The sequence below is a fragment of the Tetrao urogallus genome (assembly GCF_951394365.1).
Source record: "Tetrao urogallus genome assembly, chromosome: 8".
NCBI classification, from domain to species: Eukaryota; Metazoa; Chordata; class Aves; order Galliformes; family Phasianidae; genus Tetrao; species Tetrao urogallus.
In genome coordinates this window covers 18,535,245-18,558,530 of record NC_136821.1, presented here as the reverse complement: position 1 = coordinate 18,558,530, position 23,286 = coordinate 18,535,245, and the positions used below count along the sequence as shown (strand labels likewise).

Below are 23,286 nucleotides of genomic sequence, written 5' to 3'. Positions count from 1 at the left end.
TAGGCAGAATTCTAAGCTAAGGCATATAAAAGCTAAAACAGACAACAGTTCAACAGCAGACTTTAGCACAACTTGGGACCTCTGGGGAGACTGTCAGAAAGCAAACATTTGGCATGAAGACAGATCATTCAACTTTAATGAGACTGAAGTGCCTGTGCGTGCATAGTACAAGTCTTATGGTTCGTCTCACCACGAGTGAGAAACATGCTCACTACATGCTCACAAATGATTCCTTATTCAAACACAGGCAAATTTTGTTACACAGTTAAAACAGACACAGATGTTCCTTTTCAGCTTGTAGGAGAGGATTACAGGATGCACATAGACAAGAGTGAATAAGTGAAACTGGTACAAGAACGCATAGGGACACGCACAGCATTCTGTGGGCAGCAGAAAAAGCAGCAGGCTGAGTCCCAGCTGACAGCACAGGCTCTGTACCGAGTGGCAACAATGCAAAGTGACAACATTCCTCCTGTGCTTCAAGAGAGAACTGACCAAAAGACTGGTATTCTGCAGACTGACACCCACACTTGTGTTAAGCCACTCCAGGCCCTTACAGGAACGGAATGCACTACAGAATACCTTACAAAATCAGGCACTGCTCTTCTCAGTGACTGTAATTTTTATTGTCTTTAATACAAACTATTAAAAAGGAATTTAGTTTGGAAAATATTCAGTATATTAAAAATATAAATGCATCTTCAGATCAAACAGGATTAGAGACATACCAAATCATTTACAAATTAAACATTTATCCCCGATTTTAAAAAAAGTATTCAAAGCCAGAAGTTCCAGAATCACCTTCCTGGTAAGTAAAGCATATAAATTCTTTAAAATAATTATTCTTTTGTGCACTAATCTTACTCCTTCCCCACAGCACATGGAACATCACTTTGGTTGCTGGTAAAGGCTCAGGATGGAGAAGACAAAAGGAATTGGCAATTCCTTACGCAGCCCCCTCCCCCCCACATGCACACTACGCCTGAAAGCCATTTTAACACCACTTTCCCACTACTGACAAAACTGAAAATACAATTTTATATTATGTTTGAACAACATAAGTTCAGCTAATATCCCAGTTCCATAATGTTGTGTTTCCATGTGCATTCAGCATTTCTCACCCAGGAAGAAAAAAGGATAAATCAGTTTCCTTTTATCACTTCAAATGTTCTTTTATAAGCAGCTTCAGATAAGACATAATTTCAACAGCAGATGACCAAACCAGAACAGAACACTCTATGGGACAGAAATCTCGAGAGAGCTGAGAAATCTTTTTCTCTAGGGTATACCCATGCCTGGGCATAGCAACATCACCCTTCTTCAGAAACATCACAGGGCACAAGTCATTCCCACCATCACCTATATAGGTTATCTGCGTATAACTCACTCCTCTCTCCACCTGTTTATCTAGAAACTCTTTTAAAACTGTCCTTTTGCAAAGGTTTTTAGGGCACTTTGGACAATGGTGGGCATGAAAGTTCTGCACGGTCAGGTAGCCAGTACTGCTGAACACTGCTGGGTTTGTAAACACTTCATCAAACACATCATGGAAATCAGCAGCTTTTAAAATCCAGTCAATAAATACTGTGTTAGAATCTGAAACAATGATGCAGTCGAAAAACTCTTTGTTCTTGCCAATAAACCCCAGAAGATCGACCATGCCCGCAGTGAAAGGAATTGTTGTCATGGTTCTTTTCATGTCATCTTCTCGGACGCCACTGTCCCCCAAGTAGACAAAGACTCTGCCCATGTATTCTGTCCAGTGTCCTGGCCGGTAGGAGTTCCGTAACTCATTGGGAAGCTTTTTGTCAGGGGCACATCTCACAATCCAGGTGTCGCTATTTTCATCTACGATTGTATGGTCAAAATCAAAAACCAACAGAAATTTCATAGCTGTCCATGAATGGGTCCCAAAACAAACAAAAGGAGGAAAAAAATATTTACATAAATGAAACTACTGAAATGTTACCCTGGTTCTGCGCTCAGGAGAAAAAAAAAAAAAAAAAAGTAAGAAAGACAAATATCTGAACAGAAAAAGCTATTTATGGCCACTACAACTATGGGAAAAGTAACGCTGAGGCTAAAAACAGCAGTGTGGGAAGGTCAGAGCTGCAGCCCGTGCCAAACCTCCGCCCGCCGCAGCCCCGGACTGCGCCCAGCGGGAGCTGCAGCTCCAGCCGCGGGCCTCGCACCGCAGCAACGGTTGCACACTTCCCCGCCAGCACTCCCAGGGCACACAAACCGGGATTCTCCAGCACCTAGAGGGACACTCAGATGGCGCCACAGAGTTCGGAGACATTTGGCGAGCGAAACACCGAGCAGCGGGCGGCGAGGACACGCCAAACGCAAGGAACCTCCTCAGCCCGCGCAGCCCCCGCGACAGCTCCGCGCCCCGGCAGGACGCACCTCACGGGCCTCACCGAGCCCCTGCCTGCCGCCGTGCCCGGGCCGAAAGCGGCGGCGGCGGCGGCGCCCGGGGGCCCGCAGGACGACAGGACGCCGAGAGCCGGGAGCGGCACCGCCGGCAGCACCGATCGCCACTTCCGGCTCGCGCCGCCCGCCTCCGCTCCGCACCATCACGTGGCCCCGGCGGGGTTGCCCGGCAACGTGGCGCACACACGGCGCCGCGGCCGTCGGCCATGGCGGCGGGGACGAGGCTGACGCGCCGGAGGCGGCGGCTGGCGCGTGAGTGGAGCCTCGCGGGTGCGGGCAGAGCCGCTCCCCGTGACCCTGGGGGGTGTCCCCGGCGGGCGGCTCCCACCAGCGTCCTTAGGACGTACGAGCGCACGGGACGAGGGCGGCAAGGCACAGCCGGTGCGCACCGTGCGTTACAGCCTCCCCGGCGTTCCTCCCTCCCTCCCCGGAGCGCTGTCCGGTCCCGTCTGCTCTCTGACCCACGTCCAAGGGCCTTCCCAAACTGCCAGGTACCACAGGTCAAACCTGCGCACACAGACGGCCGTGGGACGTGTGAGCAGTGCCGCAGCCTGAGCACCAACACCTCTATGGTCAGAACGCGAGACCAGGCGCTCTGTGCTGGCTCCAGGGTGCCGAGGTGGGGAGAACGACCGTGAACAGCGCTTGCTGTCGCTACCGTGCACGAATTCAAACGCTGACACAGGTTTGAATTCAGGATTTTCTGACTCCAAATAACATCAGTATTTTATTCCCCCCTCTATGCAGCATCACATGGATTTGAAGCAAATAACATTCTAGATGGATGTTTTCTTCCAAACGAAGTAGATCTCTGTCAAGTAATTGTATTGCCAAGAGCAGAGTGGGAAAGGATGCAGGATGGCCTCGGCAGCATGAGCAGAGAGGCAGCACGCATCCTCGCGGAGCAAAAAGAACGACAAGAAATGCACTTACGCTCCAAAGCAGCTGTCAAAGACTGGACAAACACCATTATGGTAAGCACTGCATGCGTTTCTAGACTAGGCAAGTTGTTTTCATGTACCCAAAAAGAGAAGAGCCAAGCTGTGTGGTGTGATCAACGTGCCCAAGGGACGGGATGCCATCCAGAGAGACATAGACAGGCTGGAGCAGAGGGCCCAGACAGACCTCGTGAGGTTCAACAAATCCAAGTGCAAGGTCTCACACAGGGGTTGTAGCAACCCCCATTAACAATGCAAAGTGGGGGACGTAAGGACAGAGCACAGCTCTGCCGAAAAGGACTTGCGGGTACTGGTGGATGGCAAGCAGGGCACAAGCCAGCAATGTGCCATCATGGCCCAGAAAGCCCACTGTATCCCAGGCTGCATCAAGAAAATCGTGGCCAGCAGGGTGAGGGAGGTGATTTGTCCCTCTGCTCTGTGCATTGTGATTCTGTGACTCTAAAATGCAATAGTATTTACAGGTGTAATCCCTGGGTTTAACATTTGCTTTTAAACATGTATTTTAACTAAGCTCAGCATAAATAGTTTAATTGCCAAACCTGAAACGCAAGAGAAAAAAAAAAAAAAATCATGGAGTGTGCTATCTTCAGAATGGTTTATATTTAATCCACAATTTTTAAATGTGGTTTATAAGAAGGTGAATTTTTACCTGCATTGTAGGGCCAGGCACAAAGAAAACTGAAAGCCAAAAAACTACGTGAAGAAAAGCAAGAGGAAGAAAGAAAGTTACTTGATTTGGAAGAAGCAGAATTCCAAGCAGCAAAATGGAAGGAGACCATCAATAAAGCAAAAACTTATCTGTACCACCAGAACGAAAGAGTGAAAGGGTTGCATGTCTGTTGACAATTTACAATTTTTCCATTCAAATCATATTGAGTTTCTTTAAACACTTTGGACATGCAAATTACTAAAATTGTTCTCTTGCAGAGTGCCCTTCTACTTGCTGAGGTCCTAAAGGAAAGGGATGCTCAAATTGAATTTAAGAAGTTAAAGTCCGATGTTAACAAAAAGAAGGAAGAAGAAATAGAACGTAAATGTAAAGAAGCTATTCTCAGAGAGGAAGAAAAGGTACATCAACGTTATATGAATCGACTGGCACTATGCAGAGATCAGCTGGAACAGTAAGTAACAGTAAAGTAGGATTGTTTTGGATTAATTATTTAGACTCTCTTCTCACAAATACACTCTATAAGGTTTCTACAGAGAGTTAATAATCATTTGTCTCAGAAATGTGACATTTTAAAAAGAATAATCCAAACAAAAGACCTTGCACAAGAAGGAGAAGCAGTGTGGTAAAGTTGCCAACAGTCTGCATGTGAAATCACTTCCAGTAGGCAGCAATAGGTTTTAACCACATCACTATTTCAATTTTGTTCCTGACAGTGTATTCTAAATCAATTTTGATTCCAGAAAAAGAAGAAATTAGATCAGACTGTTGCATTGGCCATAATCAGCTACCAGATAATGCATCTAGAGAACTCATCACTGCTACCTCCATTCTTTCAGCTATTCCCAAGCATTTATGGGGGAGTCACCAATGCAGGTGACAATTACAGAACTGGTGGCTGACAGAAGGAATCAAATTCCCTGATGCAGGTGGTAGGTTTAAAGTCTGGTCTCAAGAATCCTAGGTCTGGAAGAATACTACTGGTTTAAGCTGTTGCCTGCGTGTCCACACAGAGAAATGTGGGTATGGTGGGACTTACTGGGGAAATCTTGCTCACTGAAGCTGCTGCAGAGATATGGCAAAATGTAATGGATGCAGAGGTGCTCATGAGTTGTCCAGCTCAATCTTGTTACCAGTCATCTGCAGTATATCTGCATATACTATGTAGCTAATTTCTGGTCAGATTACTGAAGAGCTACCTCTACAATGATGCTGGTTTTTACCTCAGACATTCTACCCACCTTCTCTTCAAAATACCAGATATTTAAGTGTTAAAGTACCTGTAGACATGCAGAATCCCTATCTGTTCATTACTTCGTATTGCCCCTTAACCCTTAAATTCCACTTTTTTTATTTCAGAATAAAGGAGCACAAGCATCAAGCAGATCTTGCCAAGCTAGAAGACAAAAGAGAAGGAGAAGAAATACAGAGACTGAGCCAATTGTACCAATTAGAACTTCTGAGAAAGATGGAAAAGGAACGGGAGGAAAAAGTTGAACGCCAGAGGTTGTATCGTGTAAGTAACAGGAAAGCAAAGAGTTCAAAATGTTCACTTTGTTTTGGCTGTCTGGAGTGAAACAGTAATGTTAATTACTATAGCTTAACGGGCCTACTGGCAACAGGAGGTTTGCTGATAGCTTCAGTATGCCATGTACCATGTACCTGCCCAGTTTTATGCCCATTTTTCTTTGATAGGAAAGGGGAATAATTGTAGTTTGTGAATATGAAAATAATTGGAGGGGTTTGCACAGTCCCATTCCTTTCAGCATTCCCTTCTCCCATGTGTGTGGATGGGAGCAAGGGATAATGCTCCCTGCTTTGCACAGTAATGGGTTGGCAGAAGCAGCTCCAACCCATGTCTGATGCTTGATTCCCCTTCTTTCTCTTCTACCACCTCCCCTTCATGCATGCTCAAACCAGATGAGGAAGCAATAAGAATCCCTTTCCTCTCCATTCTCTTTGAAAGAAACATGAAGAAAGGGAGTTGCTAATCCAGGCCTAGATTTTCTAAATTTCATATTATATCAGGATCATTTTGCCTATGCAGGAACATGTAGCTAACCAGAAAATTATCAAAGCAGTGGAGGAACAAAAGCAAATGGAAGAAGACGATCGGATTAGAGCTCATTTCAAAGCAAAGCAAACTATTGCCAAGCTGATGAAAAAGAAAGAAGCTGAAATGCGTAGGTAGGTTCAAAGCTAGCTTATAAAATGTATCTAAACTGCACACTTTTCTTATTCAAATATTTCAGACGGATGACATAACAAAACCCACAACTATTCTGTAATTAAATTCTACTCAATGGGATACAGAGAATTCAGGACAAAAAGGAAGTTCTTTCACAACATAATTAGTAATAGATCTCCTCACTCCTCAAAGCACAAAGATTTACAAAAGTGCAAAGTTCTACTCCAGTGTGTTGGGAACAGTGATTTTCTACAAGTCCTGACAAGCCTTTACCCTCTCAGCAATTAAAGACAACTAGAATCATAGTTAAAAGTATTTTGGGGCATAAGCTATACTTCTCTGAGATAGATCAAGAAAAATAGTTCTACTTCTTAGCAAGGCACCTATATTAATTAATTAAATTACTTTATTAATAATGCTATTAGCAAGGTCTACCTATTTAACACTGAAAGTACAGCATGAATATGCCAGTGATACGAATCTAACTGTTCCTATTTCTGGCCAATACTTTCTACAAGTCCCTCCTAATAGCAAGATTCCAGGCAGACTCCGAATGATACAGCATTTCACTGCAACAAAAAATCGTGTTACAAAATTATGGGGAACACTTACTTGCTAAATCAGATAATTTAAAAAAAATATGACAGGAGGAATACAAGGAGATGAAGAAGTGGAATGGGTGGGGTTTGGTAGAAGCAGTGCTTCATGTAGACTGGGTGCATATGTTATGAATACTTATGTTCCTCTGCAGAATAACACAGGAACGCCGGGATAAAATTGTTGGGCAATTAGCTGCCCAAATGAGTGAAGTAATGAAGATGGAAGATGAGCGTATTGCTAGAGACATTGCAAAAAAAGAAGCTGCACAAGAAAAAGAACAGAAAGAGAAGGAAGCAAAAAAAAAGGCTGCCATTGAGTCTATTGCTGAACACAGAGCCATTGTGGTAAGAAATCTAACCTGTTCTCCTCCCTCTTTGTGGCATGTACGTAGGAATACCTTCTAGGAATACTATGGTTTTTAGCATGCTAACTGTTAGTGAGACATACCCACAAGTTCTCAGTGGCTGCCTTGCATATTTACAATTTACAGTTACACATCTAACACCTTAAGCAAGCCACAAGGTACCTGAGTTCATCCGTTCGAGTTTGAAAGCTCTGTAATTGTTAGTAATTTGTGCAAACACTTCTCAGTCTCAGCCCTGCTTCCTGCAGCTGAGGAGCCTGTCAGTGCTGCCAGAAACTGCACCTGGACAGAGCGCAGCTGCCATCATCCAGCACATCAGAGCACTGGTGTGAGACTGCATTGTTACTGCTTCGGGATCTGGCCTGGAGAATGGCTGATTGAAAGGCATGGCTCCTCAAACTAGCAGGGTAACTGTTTGGTTAACTCCTTCTATTTTATAAAATGCAGGTCAAGATGAAATTGGAAAAGGAGAGAGAGGAAAAAGCAGAAAGTAAAAAAGAACTTCAAGCATTAGTGGAAAAGAATCAGATCTATCTGGAAACAGAAAAAGCCAAGAAACAAAGACAACGTGATGCAAACATAGAAGTACGGAAAATTCAGATCCAGCAAATGGTAAATGGAAGTGTCATACCCTTCCAGCGCCTTCAAAAAGGAGCATGAACCTAACTGACAGTGCTAGTCAGTGTGGGAGTCACCCATACAAACCCTTTCCTGTCAAGGAGTGGTGCATGAGTGAAAGCTGGTTTGCAATGACACATCACTTCCTGTCCTGTGTTGTTATGTATGGCTGCTGTCCCCTTGTATCTTCTGGGCAGATCCCCAAGGAACAGCAGTGAATGCTGACGTTTATTCAGCTATTCAGTGTACACTTTCCTATGGTGGGGTGAGCTGGGAATGAACTGGGGAGGAGTGATATCTGACAAGCATGGTAACGTCACCTCCAATCTCCTGTAAGCTTACCCTCTCTAAATTTTAACAGACAATTATGTTGTGAAAGAAATACTAAGCTTTGTTATTCCCTTTTTTATTTCTTTTTCTTCCTCAGGCAGAAAAGAAGGCAAAAGAACAGCAGGAGAAGCAAGCAGACTTGGACTACAATGCTCACAATGAGCTTATTGCGCTCCATAAAGAACATGAATTTCAGAAATATGCAAAGCAAGTAATTGAATCAGAGTCCATGACGACACATCATCTCTATCCTCTCCTGAAAGCCTCCAAAGAAATAAGAGGCCTTGGAAGTGGCCCATTTTCCAGAGGAAGTGAGGGAACAAATCCTGGTTTTCAAGCACAGGATGTTGCTGAGACCCAATTACCTTGTTGTAGCAGTGCTACTGCTGAAGAACTTAAGTGGTTAAAAACCAACCAACCAAACAAAACCCCAATTTCTTGAACCTTGAATCTTCAGTCAAAACTATAAATGGATCTACATTAAATATATGTTATGAATCTGAAAGTCCATTTGAAAAAATAAATTCCATAGAATTATGTTCTAAAAAAACACCAACTTGTATTTTATGGAAGTTGTAAGCTGTTTCTTTGCTGAAATGTTTCCATCACATTTTACGCGATGTGAACAGAGTTATGGTTTCATATAATAACTGGCTATAAGAATGCATTATATATAATTTTGACCATCAACATTACCCATTCCAGCCAAAGGCTCGCTACTACTGTTCCTTTTTCATTATTTTTCTAGAAATGCATTGTCCCATGTTTTTCAGTTCTGCAGGATATATGTGTGTGATACAGATTCCCAACACCAAAAAAAGCTGCAAAAAGTTACAGTGCTCACTAGCCTATTTCATTATTCAGTATTCTCCATAACAAAAACAAAACAAAACAAAACAGAATTTACAGGGCAGGAATGCACACAAAAGTCAGAGTACTTACGTTACTGCAGTTTCTGTAGTGCTTTGCAACTGTCTCTATAAAATTAATGCTTTGCTGTAAATTAGTTACGTAGAAGTAAGGATGTAAGCTGGTCACAGACAAATGTGCTTATCCAAAAGGCAAGTAAGTCCCAATGTTGCTGTAAATAGCTATGACAAAAATACCACGGCAGTAAGAAACAACACAGTTTGGTGGTTCTTGCAAAAAGAATAACATGCAATCTGCAGTAGGCAAATTCAGATCTAAAATTGTTTCTCAGGAAGCACAGAACTCTTTAGAGCTTACTCTGTTGCACAAAGCCACACATACATCTCAGTCCTTGAGATCTGTCTCTTTGCTGAAATGTTTCCATCGTGTTTCATGCGACATGGACAGAGTTAGAATTTCGTGTAACTTCCTCTGCAATATTCTGGGCTCTGAGCAGGACATTCCCACTTTGGGGTCCATCAGAACTACAGCCCAAGGAACCTGAAGCTTAGCTTAGCTGCACACATCTTTCTGTTCCAACCCCGAGCTGCCCATCTCTCTCAGCCAGGGCATTAGTTAACACAAGTGCTAAGAAAGTTAGGAAGTTTCACAAAAAGGATGATTGGTAATATTTGGAAAACGGGTCTTTGTGTCATCAACGTTCTGAGCCCGGCTCCTGATAGCAAAATGCTCTGACATACAGCACAGGGCCTGACACCAGAGGGCGGCCCCCCGCGCGACCACAGCTCCCCTTATCTCTGCTGCGTAGAGAGTGGGCACGTTCCTTCCGAACGGCAGCAATTGCCCCCTCGAGGAGCGTCTTCCAGGCAGGAGAAGGGAAGTCGAACGCAGTCGCTCCGCTCCCGCGCAGCCGAGGCCCGCCGTGCAGGGACACAGCGTACACAGGCAACGCGCCGCGGCCCGGCAGGGCGGCTCCCGCCACACGCGGCCCTTGGGGCCCGCCAGCAGCGCGCCGGGGCGGGGCCGTGCCGAGCCGCCATCGGAGCCGGGGCGTTCCCATCTCTTCCTTATTGTTGTCCTGTCGCTGCTGCTCTGCTCCTAGTACTGCTCTCCGCCTCAGGGCCGCGCGGGGCTGAGGCGCTCCCGCTCTGGAAACAAAGAGGGCGGGCGTGCCGGGACAGCGGTCGCCGCCGGTGGAGATCCGGAAAGCCGATTTTCTGGCTCTCGGCGGAAGCTACCGATGGAGCACCAGAAGCCGGGCGCCGAGCAGCGGGAGGCGGAGCGGGAACACGGCCGCTACATGGAGCGCCGGGCGGTGGCCAGAGAGCAGCTGGCGCAGTGAGTCGGGACCTCGCGGCTCCCGGAGCGGGGCTGGGGTCGAAAAGCCTGCCGGGGCTGTCAGCACAGCGCCTGCGGGCCGAGTGTGTCCTGAGCTGCCCGGCATCGGCACGGCGGTGCCGCGCTGGGCGGAGGGACCGCGTCCACTCGAAGCGGCCGGCGCGTAAGCGCTGCTCGGCCTCTCGTGCCTTTTTGAAGTCAGTTCTGCGGCTTCAGAAACGCCTCTTGTTGGTGGGGAGCTAAACAAGGGGAGCTGTGTTCTGGTGCTGAGGCAAGCGGCTTGCCTCCCTGGGGCAAAACTTGTCGTTCTTGCCGTTTCCCCGCGGTGATTCATAGGTCTGTCTGACGGGGACGGGCTGATGACTGTTCCGTGCCTCCGCTCGCGCTGTAGCGCTGCTCGGAAGGCTGCGCTCGGACAAAAGCCGAACTTGTACGTGGAGCGGGCCGGCTGTTAAACAAGTGACTCAAATGCAGGCTGTTATTCAAGTCCATATACAGGTCATGTTTGCTTTTGCTAGTATTAACTTAATCAGGAAATTCCTATACTTACTGTATGTGATGGAACTCAGCTTTGGCCAATGGATTTGTAGCTACTGTTTTAAAAAACATGATTCTATTTTGATCTGATGTTCTGCTTTCACTTCAAAGTATCAGATTGTTTAGTGTTCAAGTACTTGTAGATGTGCGGTATTCCAGTCCGTTCCCTATGTCATGAAGTCCCAGGGCCATCTATTTCCTTCCTTTTCTGTTTCAGAATAGAGGAGCACAAGCATCAGGCAGACCTGGTCAAGCAGGAAAACAAAAGAGAAGGTGAAAAAATACAAAGGCTGAGCCAGTTGTACCAACTGGAAATTCAGAGAGGAAAAGAAAAGGAACAGGGGGAGAAATGTGAACGCCAGAGGCAGTATCATGTAAGTAACAGAAGGAGAGAGTTCATTACATGCTTCACCATGAAGCACTTGTATTAGGACCATGAATAAATGGGTCTCTTGGCAGCAGGTTTGCTGACAGCTTCAGTAATGCTGGGTCATACTCCTCTGCCTTGCCAGTTGCAGGCAGTGTTGTTCCTGTCCTCTTTTGAGAAGGGCCCCTTGAAAGCTGCAGTGTGACACCCAGAGTTTTGACTGGTCTGTAATGGAAAACACTCGTGTAAGCACTGAAGAATAGCCCTGACTTGAGAACTGGATTTAAGCCTGTTTTAAGCCTGTTGCTCTTTCTTACAAAGAGGGGAGTAGGCTGGGTCTGTGAACGTGAAAATACCTTTATAAGTTGTCTTTCCCCTTGTGACTAGAGTTGTTTAGGAAATCATAGAATGGTTGGAAGGGACCCTGAAGATCTTCTAGTTTCAATCACCCTGCTATAGGCAGATGCACCTCCCTCCAGACCACAGAATCACAGAATCACAAGGCTGGAAACGACCTGCAAGATCATCCAGTCCAACCACCCTCCCATTCCTATCAGTGCCACAAGCTACTAAACCATCATTTGAGCAAACCAGATTGCTCAAAGCCCCATCCAGCCTGGCCTTGACTGCTTCCAGTGAGGGGGCATTCACAGCCTCTCTGGGCAACCTGTTCCAGTGTCTCACCACCCTCACAGTAAATAATTTCTTCCTAATATCTCGTCTGAATCTACCCTCTTCCAGTTTTAAATTGTTTCCCCTTCTGTCACTACATGCCCTTATAAAAAGTCTATTAAAATTACTTAACATACCTGCTGTTCTCCCCTCCACACATCTTACGTGAACCTCAGTGCTTGCTTAAACAAGGAGGCAGAGGTGGATTGATTCATTGCCAAATGAGACAGTACAAGGAGAGAACTCCACTGAAACCCTGTATGCCTTTTCTCCTCCTTCCTATATTCCTTCTAGTCCTCCATTTGCCTTCAACCTTGCATGTGTGAGAACAGTATTATATACTAATTGCCATTTCTAGGTGACTACAAAATACTTTGTGCTTTACACTTTCACAATTTTACAGAGTTACTTTTTGTATCCTTCAAACAGATACAGTGCCTTTCTTGTGGGCAGTAAGAAAGCAAAGGAAAATTTAACTGAAGGACATTGTACTGGGGACTGTGACTGCATACTAACTTTACTTCCATGGTAGTCTGTGATAGTTAGGTCCTGAGTGTTCTCTTCCATCTGTTCCTATGTTCTATACCTTCTCCACTGTTACAAAGAGCTCTAATTATGGACTAGATGTGAAGGCTCTACTGGATTTTTCTTTTCCTATTAAATATTTCAGAAGTCTCATTCTGCATTAAAATAAAAGTTCTTTTCCGTTTAAACAGGAGCATGTAGCTGAACAAGAAAAAATTAAAAGTGAAGAGAAACAAAAAGAAGACAAAGAGGATGATCAAATTAGGGCTTATGTTAAAGAAAAAGAACTGATGGCTGATCTGAGAAGAGAGAAAGATGCAGAGACCAGCAGGTAGGTTGAGGGCTAGAGTTCTTCGTGTTCTTCAAAGCTCCAACTTAATTTTGTGACAAACATTATTCTGAATTCTTATGCCACCAAAATCACGTGTGTGGTACAAGCACTTTTCAGTAATTAAAACTTGGAAAAAGGTGGAAAATTCAGAAGAAATGCTTATTGTTTTCAGTAGTAATTGGTGCTCTGCGGTCTGAAGTCTTCACGTTGCCTAGACCACAGATCTCTGCATCAGCATGTTGTCTCTTTCTCTAAGACACATAAAGAAACATATTTATTACACTAACAAAAGAAATTGTTTACCTGCTTAATTGTGAGCATATGACATTTCTGAGCCAATGCAACAAGTTCCCTCTGCGTCCTACTTTCAGCCAGTACTCCCAGCATTGACCTGTTTTGGCAGTGTGCTAGGTGAACTGTATGATCCATTTAATTACTGCAACAAAAAGCTAGCGTGACAATAAATATATACATAGGGAGCGCTTATTTGCCGTGTTAGCAAAAGGAGGTCAAGGAACTGAATGGGTGGGTCTGTATGGCAAGAGAGAAAAATGGAATCATGGAATCACCAAGGTTGGAAAAGACCTACAAGATACAAGAAGTAGGACTGCTGATTTTATTCTGAGAAATGCCTTGGAAGGCATAAGCATGTATCAGATATTCCGGTATGATATGGTAGCTTTTTTTGTGCTTCAGGCTAATTGAGGAGCATCAGGACAGAGCTTGTAAAAAACTAACTGCACAGATGACCAAGGCATTGAGGATGGAAGATGATCGTCTCGATCGAGCAGCTGCAGAGGTAGAAGATGAGTACCAAGTGAAAACCAAAGAGAAAGAAGCTAAAAAAAAGGCTGCCATTGAATCTATTGCTGAATACAGAGTCACTGACGTAAGAAAACCTAATCTGTTCTTGTCCTTTTTTCTGGTGTGTACTGAGAACATAGAAACATGTTTTTTAATGTGCTGTTAGTGAAACATACACGTGTATTGTCAGCAGTTTTCATTATATTCACAATCTACAGTTATACATCTAATACCTTAAGCAAGCTGCAAGTGGCATGCAGATTCATCCCTTTGAGTTTGAAAGCTCTGTAATTGTTGGTAATGTGTGCAAACACTTTCCAGTCTCAGCCATGCTTACTGCAGCTGAGAAACCTGGCCCAGATCACAGATTGTGTTGCTGGTGCCATCTTTCTGGGTCCTCTTTCCCACCTGGAGTTGGGGATCATCTGTTGGTGCTGTCGGAAACTCTGGGCCTGGCCAGAGTGCATCTGCCATGATCCAGCACACTAGAGTGCTGGTGTGGGGCTGCATCATTATTGCTTTTGGATCTGGCCTGGAGAGGCTGATTGCAAGACATGGCTCCTCAAACTAGCAAGGTGATTATTTAGTTAACTGCCTCTATTTTATAAAATGCAGGCAAAGATGAAATTGCAGAAGGAGAGAGAGGAAAAAGCAGAGGGTGTGAAGGACCGCAGTCAGTGGATGACAGATGATCGTATCTACCTGGAAATGGAAAAAGCTAAGAAAGACAAACAGCATGATGCAAATGTAGAACTACAGAAGTTTCGAATCCAGCAAATGGTAAATAGAAGTGTGGTACCCTTCCAGCCCTTTCAGAAAGAAGCATGCAGATATACCAACCACACTAAATACTGTTTGCAGGGCAGGGACAGAAGGCATATGTGTGTGATGTGTTTTGTTTGTGATCTGGGTGCGCTGCAGATGTTGGGATTGGGGAACCAGCCACATCTTAGAGTAGAACAGAAATTTATTCTGGGCTTCCTCAGCCTGTATTGGTCAGGGAGGATTACTAGGAAGGGCTATTGATAGCGAAGAGATCAGTGCTGCAAATATGGCCTCAAGAGACACCACTTAGGAATGGAGATCCCCTTTCTGCAACTGAATTTCCCTTGAGCTAATGATGTTATTATTCAGTTTCTTGTGATGTCTGTGTCCCAGTGTGGGAGCTGCTCACGCAAAGTTTCTCTTCCCAAAGAGTGTTGTGCAAGTCAAGTCGGTTTTTCTAATAATTCACTATTGCACTTTTTTCATAACTTGTAAGATGAATGGGATAAGAATTCTGAACATAGGTGCAAAACGTCTTAAGCTAATTATGTTGTAAAATAAATACTAAGCTTCGTAATTCTCTGTTTCTCAGGCAGAGAAACAGGCAAAAAAACAGCAGGAAAAACAAGCGGACTTGGACTACGATGCTCAGAGAGAAGCCACTTTTCATTAAGAGCAAAAATTTCAGAGATAAAGACAGTGAGTAACTTAATGTGTTGCAAATGCATGTAACTTTTATTCTCCCTTCCAAGCATCCAAGGTGGTAACAAGGCTCGGATTTAGGCCCCCTAAGTAGGTTTTATTCCTCTTTTTTTTTTTTTTTTTTTTTTTTTTTTTTTTTTTTTTCCTTTCTTAATCAAAATTAGTATAGGATACTGCTGGAACTCAGATACCTCAGTGTGGCTAAACTACTGCAACAGAAAATTACAAAGGAACATGGAAGGTATCCACCAAGAATTCATAAAATCTCAGCTGAAGATTAGTTTTTGCTAACTGTAAATGTTCATTTATTCAGTATATTAAAAAAAATAAGGCTTGTGTAGCACTATCCACATTCTTCCTTGACAAATGTATGTGAGCTGCTGTCTTGATCAGACACTGAGCAAATTCTTGGAATTGGGCAGGAATGTTGCGACTTACATGCCCCTCAAATCCCTGTCCAAGAATCCAGCCAGGACTCAGAGCACGGTCCCAGGTATTGCTATGGGCTGCTGAGCTGTTTCTGGACAGCAGGACATAGCAAAGTACAGCTGATTCTTTGTATCCACTTTAGTCAGTGCGGCCCAAAAGGGGCTGGTTGTGGAATGAAGAAGCTGCTGCTGAGAGCGTAACATTCATGATGCATGTATTTTGGGGGCATTTGCCCAAAGCAGCAGTAGTCTGGGGTCATGGCTCAATACTCATTACACTGTTTGGAGCATATCTTCCTTCTTAAGTTTTCATCCAAAAGGCTCCAGTTTATCATTACTCCGGAATATGAAAAGCACAGTAAGTAGGAACAACCAGAACAACCAAGAGATCTATCTCAAACTCGCTTCTCATCTACAGAAAGATGTATTCTTGCTGAACTGTCAGCTAAGTCATAGAGTTCTTTTCAGTTATCTTGGAATAATTGACTTGTTTGGAAATAAACTTTTTCTTTTGGGGAAAAAGGCATGACAGAGGCATGGCAATTAGTTTCTGAAATAGTCTCTAAATCCTTTTATACTTTTTTTTTTTTTTTTAGTTCACTAATGAAAAATTTATTTCCCCTCTCTCTGAGCTAGTGCTCTCTTTATTACTTCAAGCTTTTTTCAGCAAAGAATGGAAACTTTTAATAAAGCCTTTTGAAGCTGAAACCTTGAGAAGAAGCACTGACTACAGTAAGAGTTGTGCTGAAGTCTGCAGAGCTTGATTATGCTCCAAATGCATACCCAAGTTCACATTTACACATGCTCACTACCATGCGCAACTGGTGAGTTAAATGGATTTTAGTCTACTTGCACAGCAACGAGAAGCAAGGTGGATTGCAGCCTCATTTCCTACTTAGCTTTAAAAAAAAAAATCAAAAGCCCTGTTCTGTAGATTGTGTGCATTTGAAATCCACGGTGTTTCCATGGGGCTTATATTCCCTTTTCCTTGGAACGTCTACAGAACTACTAAATTCAACTACCAGAAAGCAATTCTTCCTTTCACTATCTATAGTGAAATAAGCATCTAGGGTAGTTTTTAAACACACTGGCTACATGTGGATTCAGTTGCTTATTTCAGCATTAAAAAAGCGTTAATGAGTGATATTGCATTGACCTCCAAAGATGTGTATTCTTTGTGTGCTTGTTTTAAATGATTAATTCTAGTTAGTGATCCCTATAAAAAAAGCAAAGAGGTTGTTTTAGCAACACGAAGAAGTAAATAGTTGAGGTTCTAGGATTTTTAGTGAGAAAACATTATGGTAACATTTAATTGTTCTTTACAGTTGTCCTACCTGAAAGGCAAGAATGGAAATCTTGCAAGAATAATAATACAGAAGACTAAAGTAATTTGTATGTTTGATATGTTGAAGAACACAAAGAAAGAAGAGAAGACTGGGAAGAAATTAAAAGAACAATTCACTGTGCAATTAAAAGCAGATGAAAGCTATTGAACAGCCTGAAATGATAAACAAACTGAAACAGTGAGAAAGTTGAGCTCACTGTCTGGCAAGGAAGAAGCTAAGGAGAGAGCTAGGAGCAGCCTGCAGCTGTTGGAAGGGTAGTACAGCTAAAGCAGAGCCAAGCTCTTGGTACTGTCAGATGATTGATACAACAGATTATTATGTGGGAGATCAGGTTGACTGTAAAGACACAGTGTGTTCATGCTGAAAGAGGTTAAAAATTGATCTTTTTGACTAGAATGGTGGTCAGCTATCAGCTGAGGAGGCTTTGAAATCATCACATTTAAAGCAGATTGGTCTAGCTGACCACCATCTCTAGAGTGATGCCAAGCGTCACTACATATGCTTATTAGCTAAAATTGCAATTTATAGTTAACAAATCAGAAGATGCTTTGAGAAATAACTTGACTACTAAACACGAACTACTGATTTTGCTCAACAGAGCCCCCTCTCAACTGGTGCGCTGCCTTGCTTCAGAAGTCATAGGACACATGCATGTCATAGGACACAGTCACAGGTATTGGTCTTATGAGAAGGCCAGGACCTAAGAAATGCAGGGCCTAGAGGGACTGAGACAAAGCAAACTGTGTTTTTTCCAAACGTGTCACCCAACTTTGTGGAAATAGATTGGCACTTTAAGTGCTTACCTCCAGGGTCAAGTGTGATTTTTCAGGACAATACCACAAGTCTGATGCCTGTATGACTATAGCAGTAGTCTTCTCTGATTGAATTCTCACACAAAATGGAAGAGAGGAACTTTTAAAATACCTCATCCTAGGTAGATTTAAGTTAATCACTGTGCAATTCTTTACTGTCAAGTGGTGATCTGGGCGAGAGTTTTCTAGTTCTAACATTACAGGCTGCTGCTGCTCAACTCAGAGGAAGGATGAAGATGACACCAAGTGGAAACAAACTTTTACTGAAGAGAAGAGTTGGCACCACAGGGCAATTAAGGATGGACGCTTTCAGATGCCACTATAGATTGGCTATATATAACTCTTGTGAAATTTTTTTCAAAACTTAATGGTGGTTTTAGTCAATTCAAAAGAATTTGTTCTTTTAATGACTAAGTTCTTTTAGATTTGTTATTTACTTATACCTTTTTCATATTTATAACACTCTCCCATTTCAAGACATGTAATCTTCTTCCTTTGTCTGATAATGATCCTTGTCTCTGCTGAATCTCCATTCTTGTTCTGGCAGTTCACCTTTTTCTCTGGTAGACAATCTTCCTTTTATTTCTAAATAGCTCAAAAAAAAAAAAAAAAAAAAAAGACTTCAGAGGCAGTTAAAGTGAAAGCTAGAGCTATGATAAGACTGCATAAGATACCTTTCTTTAATTCCTTCTATTTAATGTGTTGTGCTATGTTTCTAAATTTGGACTCTCTAGTCATTCTACTTACACTCTTGCACTGCCAACAGTGCAATTTAAGCATCTGTTATGGTCTAGTAAATGATTCAAACCTGCTATTTAATCTATTAAATCAATCTTTTAGAAGATCTAAATCAGCTTTAAAACATAGTATCAAGTAGTTACAATCAGCTATATTAAATAAACCATCATCATATTTTTTTAAAGTTATTTTTTTCCCTTCTGGGTTTCTCATCGCCAATACATTATCCAGAGAAAATGACAATTCTGTTAGGTACTGAAGGGTGTGTCAGAACTGCAGGCCCAATAAAATTCAACATTAGATTTTTGCTCATATAATAGTATTTTTACTACATACTCTCTTCCAAATAAGTAGCACCTGACTGGACTTACAGTAGTCTATACTGTTTAAAAAAGAAAGCTGGAAAGCTGCAATGCTTACTGTAGGAAACAAGTAATAGTCACTGTGCAGAGCAGAGAGAGGCTCAAAGGTTTGAGGCTACCGAAACCTGGCAGCCTCCAGCATCCAGCAACTGGAACAGGGGCGTGCCAGACATGGGAAATTTGGACCATCTTTGGTAAAGCTTAGTATTACCTTATTGCTGTAGGGCATTTACTATTGTTTCAATTACAATCCATCAATTCATGTACATTCAATTGTACAGTAATTAGAAATAACACAGCAGGACTTAAACTTTTTTTCTTTCTCCTTCAGAGATACATCTGACAAGCATAGGAGCACCTTCAAATGAATAAGAAGCTATAGCCACTCTGCAAAACCTACCAGTGCCTAACAGCTGAAGCTGATTGGAATACATTACAAGACATGCAACATGCCAGAACCTGCCTATATTCAGCTTCAGCTCAAGAAACAATTACCTTATCTACAGCCATAGATTTCAATAAGCAATTTTAACAGTGATTACTGTACTTTTATTATGAAACACAGCAGTAGATTTCAGGAAGCCAAGAGGTAAAAATCTAAACATGTATTTAAGCCTGACATCTGTGCTGTACTCCTTAAGCATTACTGGGCTTCTAAGCTTAAGTAAAACCTTGTGTTGTGGCTTTAAAAAAACCTGAATAATAAAACTGAGTAAGCTGTTCAAAAATAGCTGCCTGTAACAGTAATGTCAGTGCTGAGGGTTTTTTTTTTGTTTGTTATTTGTTTGTTTGTTTGGTTTTTTTTTGTGTGTGTGTGTATGTGATTTTTTGGGGGAAATGGTTTCTTTGGACAATTTTCTACTTAATTTTATTTTGAAAACATAGTAGAAGGACTAGATTGAGAAAGCTGCAGCACAGGCTCAGTCTCTAATTCTTTATTAGAGAAAGAGATGTCTGCAGCAAGATAGTTGTGTGCCTCACACTCAAATTTCTAAATTAATTAGGAAACACACAGCGAGGGTATGGTGTGCTTCTCTGCTGTCTCCTAAACACTGCCCTGGCAGAGCCAGGGTGCCAGAATGGAACACTTGTGTAGGTGAACTTTTGATCAAAACTTAGCTTTGCATTCAGTTCTAAGCTGGCAGCTATCTTACTGCTGTATTTAAATTCATGTCATCAAATAGGAACATCTTCTGTAACTGGTGAAAACTATTCTCCATAAATACAAGGTTTGTTTTGATCAGAGTTTGAAACTTGCAAAAAATCTATTGGGATAAAATACTAGATCAGTTTAGTCACACAGCTGCATTTTTGTGTGTTGAATTAGGTATTAGGTATATAGCCTGTCCTTTGTCTATTAGCAAACGTTATCGTCCAGTTCAGCGTGAGATTGAAGATGTGAATAGCCAGATTTTAATAAAAGCATATAAATTTGGGTTTAACTGAAGAGGTCACGGCCTTACATCACATCATCACATCCTGTAAATCTATACAAACAACAATTCAGAAGGCTCAAGATTTGAATCACAAGCACATTTAAATGCATCATTTGCACCATGGGAACCAGAAATGAGCAATTCCCTTAATTATACACAAAAAAATTAATACTGCAAGCACACTTTGCAGACAGATCAGTTATGCTAACAAATACGCCAAAAAAGCATTTATTACTGAAAATTAATTTAATACACAATATATACATTTCCTTTCAAGAACTTGCGTTCCCCCAGCTGAGAACTGGGTCATCATCCCAGTTGATAAGTACAGATTACAAAATATTGAAGAGACAAATTTTGAAATATTTCACTAAATATTACATGCACACCACTACTTACATAATGAACCACAGTTCTTTTAGCTGGTGAAGGAAACCAGTTATCAGCTGTTTCCTCTTACAACATATCATAAATAGGCCTAAATTTCCAATCCTTCCTTTAATTAGCAGTTATGACTAAAGCAACACAGTGACTAGTTTTTTAATGTACACTTACAGGGATATGTACAGAATATGTAGAAATAACTGCCTGCCAAAAACAGGATGCCTGCCTGCTTTGGATGTTGCAAAATTTCAATTCAAAGTCAGGGTGCTGGTGTAGTTAAATAGTTCATTTGATGTTATGGCAGAGCTTTCATGAATATAATTTTTGAACAAATATGCTTTTTGAACAAATGTTAGAGATGTGTATTTAGCAATGTAAGATCAGTCCTCTAAACTTGTTCATGTTAACTACCACATTTATTTCATATAAACAGTGACTATGATTAAGGAAGGACATACCTCTTCTACTTTTGCATAGTTTTACTATCTAAACTAATCACTTTATTATTGCTGTCCCTTTCATGGAATATCATATTAAGAAAACTTACTTTGATCTCATAGTTTTTGCCCCCACTCTCCAATTGAATATTACTTCTTGGTTTTATTTAGGAACAAGTTCTGTTGGAGTAATGTTTCAATGATGAGAACTGTTCAAGGATGTGTAATAAGTACTACACTAGAAGTACACACACAACAAGCAGGAAAGCTCAGTTTTTTTTGCTAGAAAGCTGCAATAATATACCAAATTCAAATTCTGCAAAATGCAGAGTTCTTAAACTTCGTGATATGCATTTTCTTGAACAATCTGGTTAAATGTTGCATTAGAAAAATTACAAAAGCAAAAGAAGGAAAGCAGCATGTAAGAGTTCTTAACATTTATGTCACTTTGATCTAGAAACATGAAGATTAACTTTGTCACTTGTGTCCCCCAGGTAAGTTGACCAAAAATTAACTCATGACTACTACTGCAAAATACTACTGTCTTTCATCAAAGTTCTTCCAGTATCAGGGAAGACATAAATCATTTAAAAGAGAGGTATATGGTAAAACATAGTATGTTTATCTTGAGGCTATTGTATCTCCAAAAGCAGAGAGATGCATTTTTGACAGTTTTTCTGGAGTAAGGTCAGTTCTGGGGTGCTGACAGCACAAGCTGCCTTCTAGGCAGACCATTCTCCCCGGCCTCATTCAGAAGGAATGACCACAAGCATTGTTTTCCAGTACATGTAATTATTGCTTTCAAACATGCTTCCACTTCAGTTTTCTAAACCAAAAGGCCAACAACTTACGACACTGCTGCCAAAGATGGCACTGAGTTGCACTCTGAGCACAGTGCAATGGAGATACAACATGAGGCTGAGAACAGAAAAACTGCTGTAGAGGGAAGAAGGGCTCAAGGACAGCAGGAGCAGTATCTACAAGCTCACCAGGCAACAAGAGTTCAGTGGTGCTTGGGGACATCCTGCTGTTCAAAGGACTGTGCTTCAGTCCCACTGAATGTCTTATCAGCATTCCTAATTTCTAGACAAAGAAAAGCACAAATGTGGCACATTCCCCCTCTCACTGCAATTTTTGAACTTAAAGCAAACAAAGCACTGAGCATTAAAACAATTGAGTATCAAATACAATACAGGCAAGGCACACACTCAGCAAGAGATTAAGAGTATCCTACCATGTGCTATTATAAGTGACCAACTTCTTCCATGTTACCTCAAAAAAGAGGAAAACAATCCTTGTGCCACTTATTCAAATGAATTTTAACCCGCTATAAAAGAACTAGAGAGCATTAAATCTGCACAAATTTTTGACCTATAGCAGGGAAAGCTCCATATTAAGAGCACATAAGTGCATCTTTTGAAATTACTTAGAGCTGAAAATTACAACTGAATCTTTGACATTTTAAATAATTATGTTCAAGACTTAGTAACCACTTAACATTTTAAAATAATTCCCTATGGATTACCTTATTGCTGCCTGGTGATATTTTTACCCTTTACTAGAGCAGGACTTGATATAGCTGAGGTTTTTTTGTTTGCAGGTTTATATGCCCTTCAGTGGCATTGGCAGGAACATTCTCAGTAGTGCAAACATACCTCTTGAGCAATGAGAAGTTCTGTAGCAGCTCCCTAAAAGATTAAAGAACACTGCAGTTTATACTCAAAGAGACCCCGAAGTGCACCGCACATGCATACTGCAGAGCAAAAATAACATTGTGTGAGCTGCCACATACATTTCTTAAGCCGAATTTCTTGACTTTTTCTTACTATTCAAAAATCAAGAAGGAACTGCTCCAAAGTTGTGCTGTGTTCTGACAGGCAATACACAGAACAGGCCCACTACAGGTCTTTAATTCACTCCCTTTTAAATAGTTGTGTTATCCACACTGTTTGGTCTTGGAAAACATTTTTACAAATTCTGCGTTAAATGACAATGCAAAATACATACTAAAACACTTTAAAAAAAACCAAAAAAACCCAAAAAAACGGTAGCCAAAGCAACTCCACAAACCATTCTACTAAAAAGTGATACTACACACCTCTAGTTTCTGTCCAGTAAGAGTTCTCACTTTGTTCACAATCCTGTATTTTCTTTTGTTCTCAAGACATAACAACTTGTTATTTCCTTTAGAGTAATAACTGTCTGGAGCACAACATCAAACAAAGTTTCAGCAATTCTGCTCATCTGCTGTGGACACATACTCATAATAAAGT

At 41.9% G+C, this 23,286-nt stretch overlaps 2 protein-coding genes across 2 annotated transcripts; one reads left to right on the top strand and one right to left on the bottom strand.

The window, feature by feature from the left end:
- Window positions 1–1,156: 1,156 nt before the first annotated feature.
- PHOSPHO2 (phosphatase, orphan 2) lies at window positions 1,157–1,891 on the bottom strand (the record flags this gene model as incomplete). Its single annotated transcript, XM_079538774.1, has 1 exon — window positions 1,157–1,891. The coding sequence occupies one exon, from the start codon at window positions 1,889–1,891 to the stop codon at window positions 1,157–1,159; it is 735 nt and encodes a 244-aa protein (XP_079394900.1).
- A 383-nt stretch (window positions 1,892–2,274) lies between these two features.
- CFAP210 (cilia and flagella associated protein 210) lies at window positions 2,275–8,601 on the top strand (the record flags this gene model as incomplete). Its single annotated transcript, XM_079539244.1, is given in 10 exon segments — window positions 2,275–2,353; window positions 2,356–2,703; window positions 3,181–3,407; window positions 4,053–4,226; window positions 4,320–4,513; window positions 5,419–5,575; window positions 6,107–6,246; window positions 6,999–7,191; window positions 7,659–7,823; window positions 8,257–8,601. Coding segments are annotated over 10 exon segments (2,022 nt in total).
- Window positions 8,602–23,286: the final 14,685 nt, after the last annotated feature.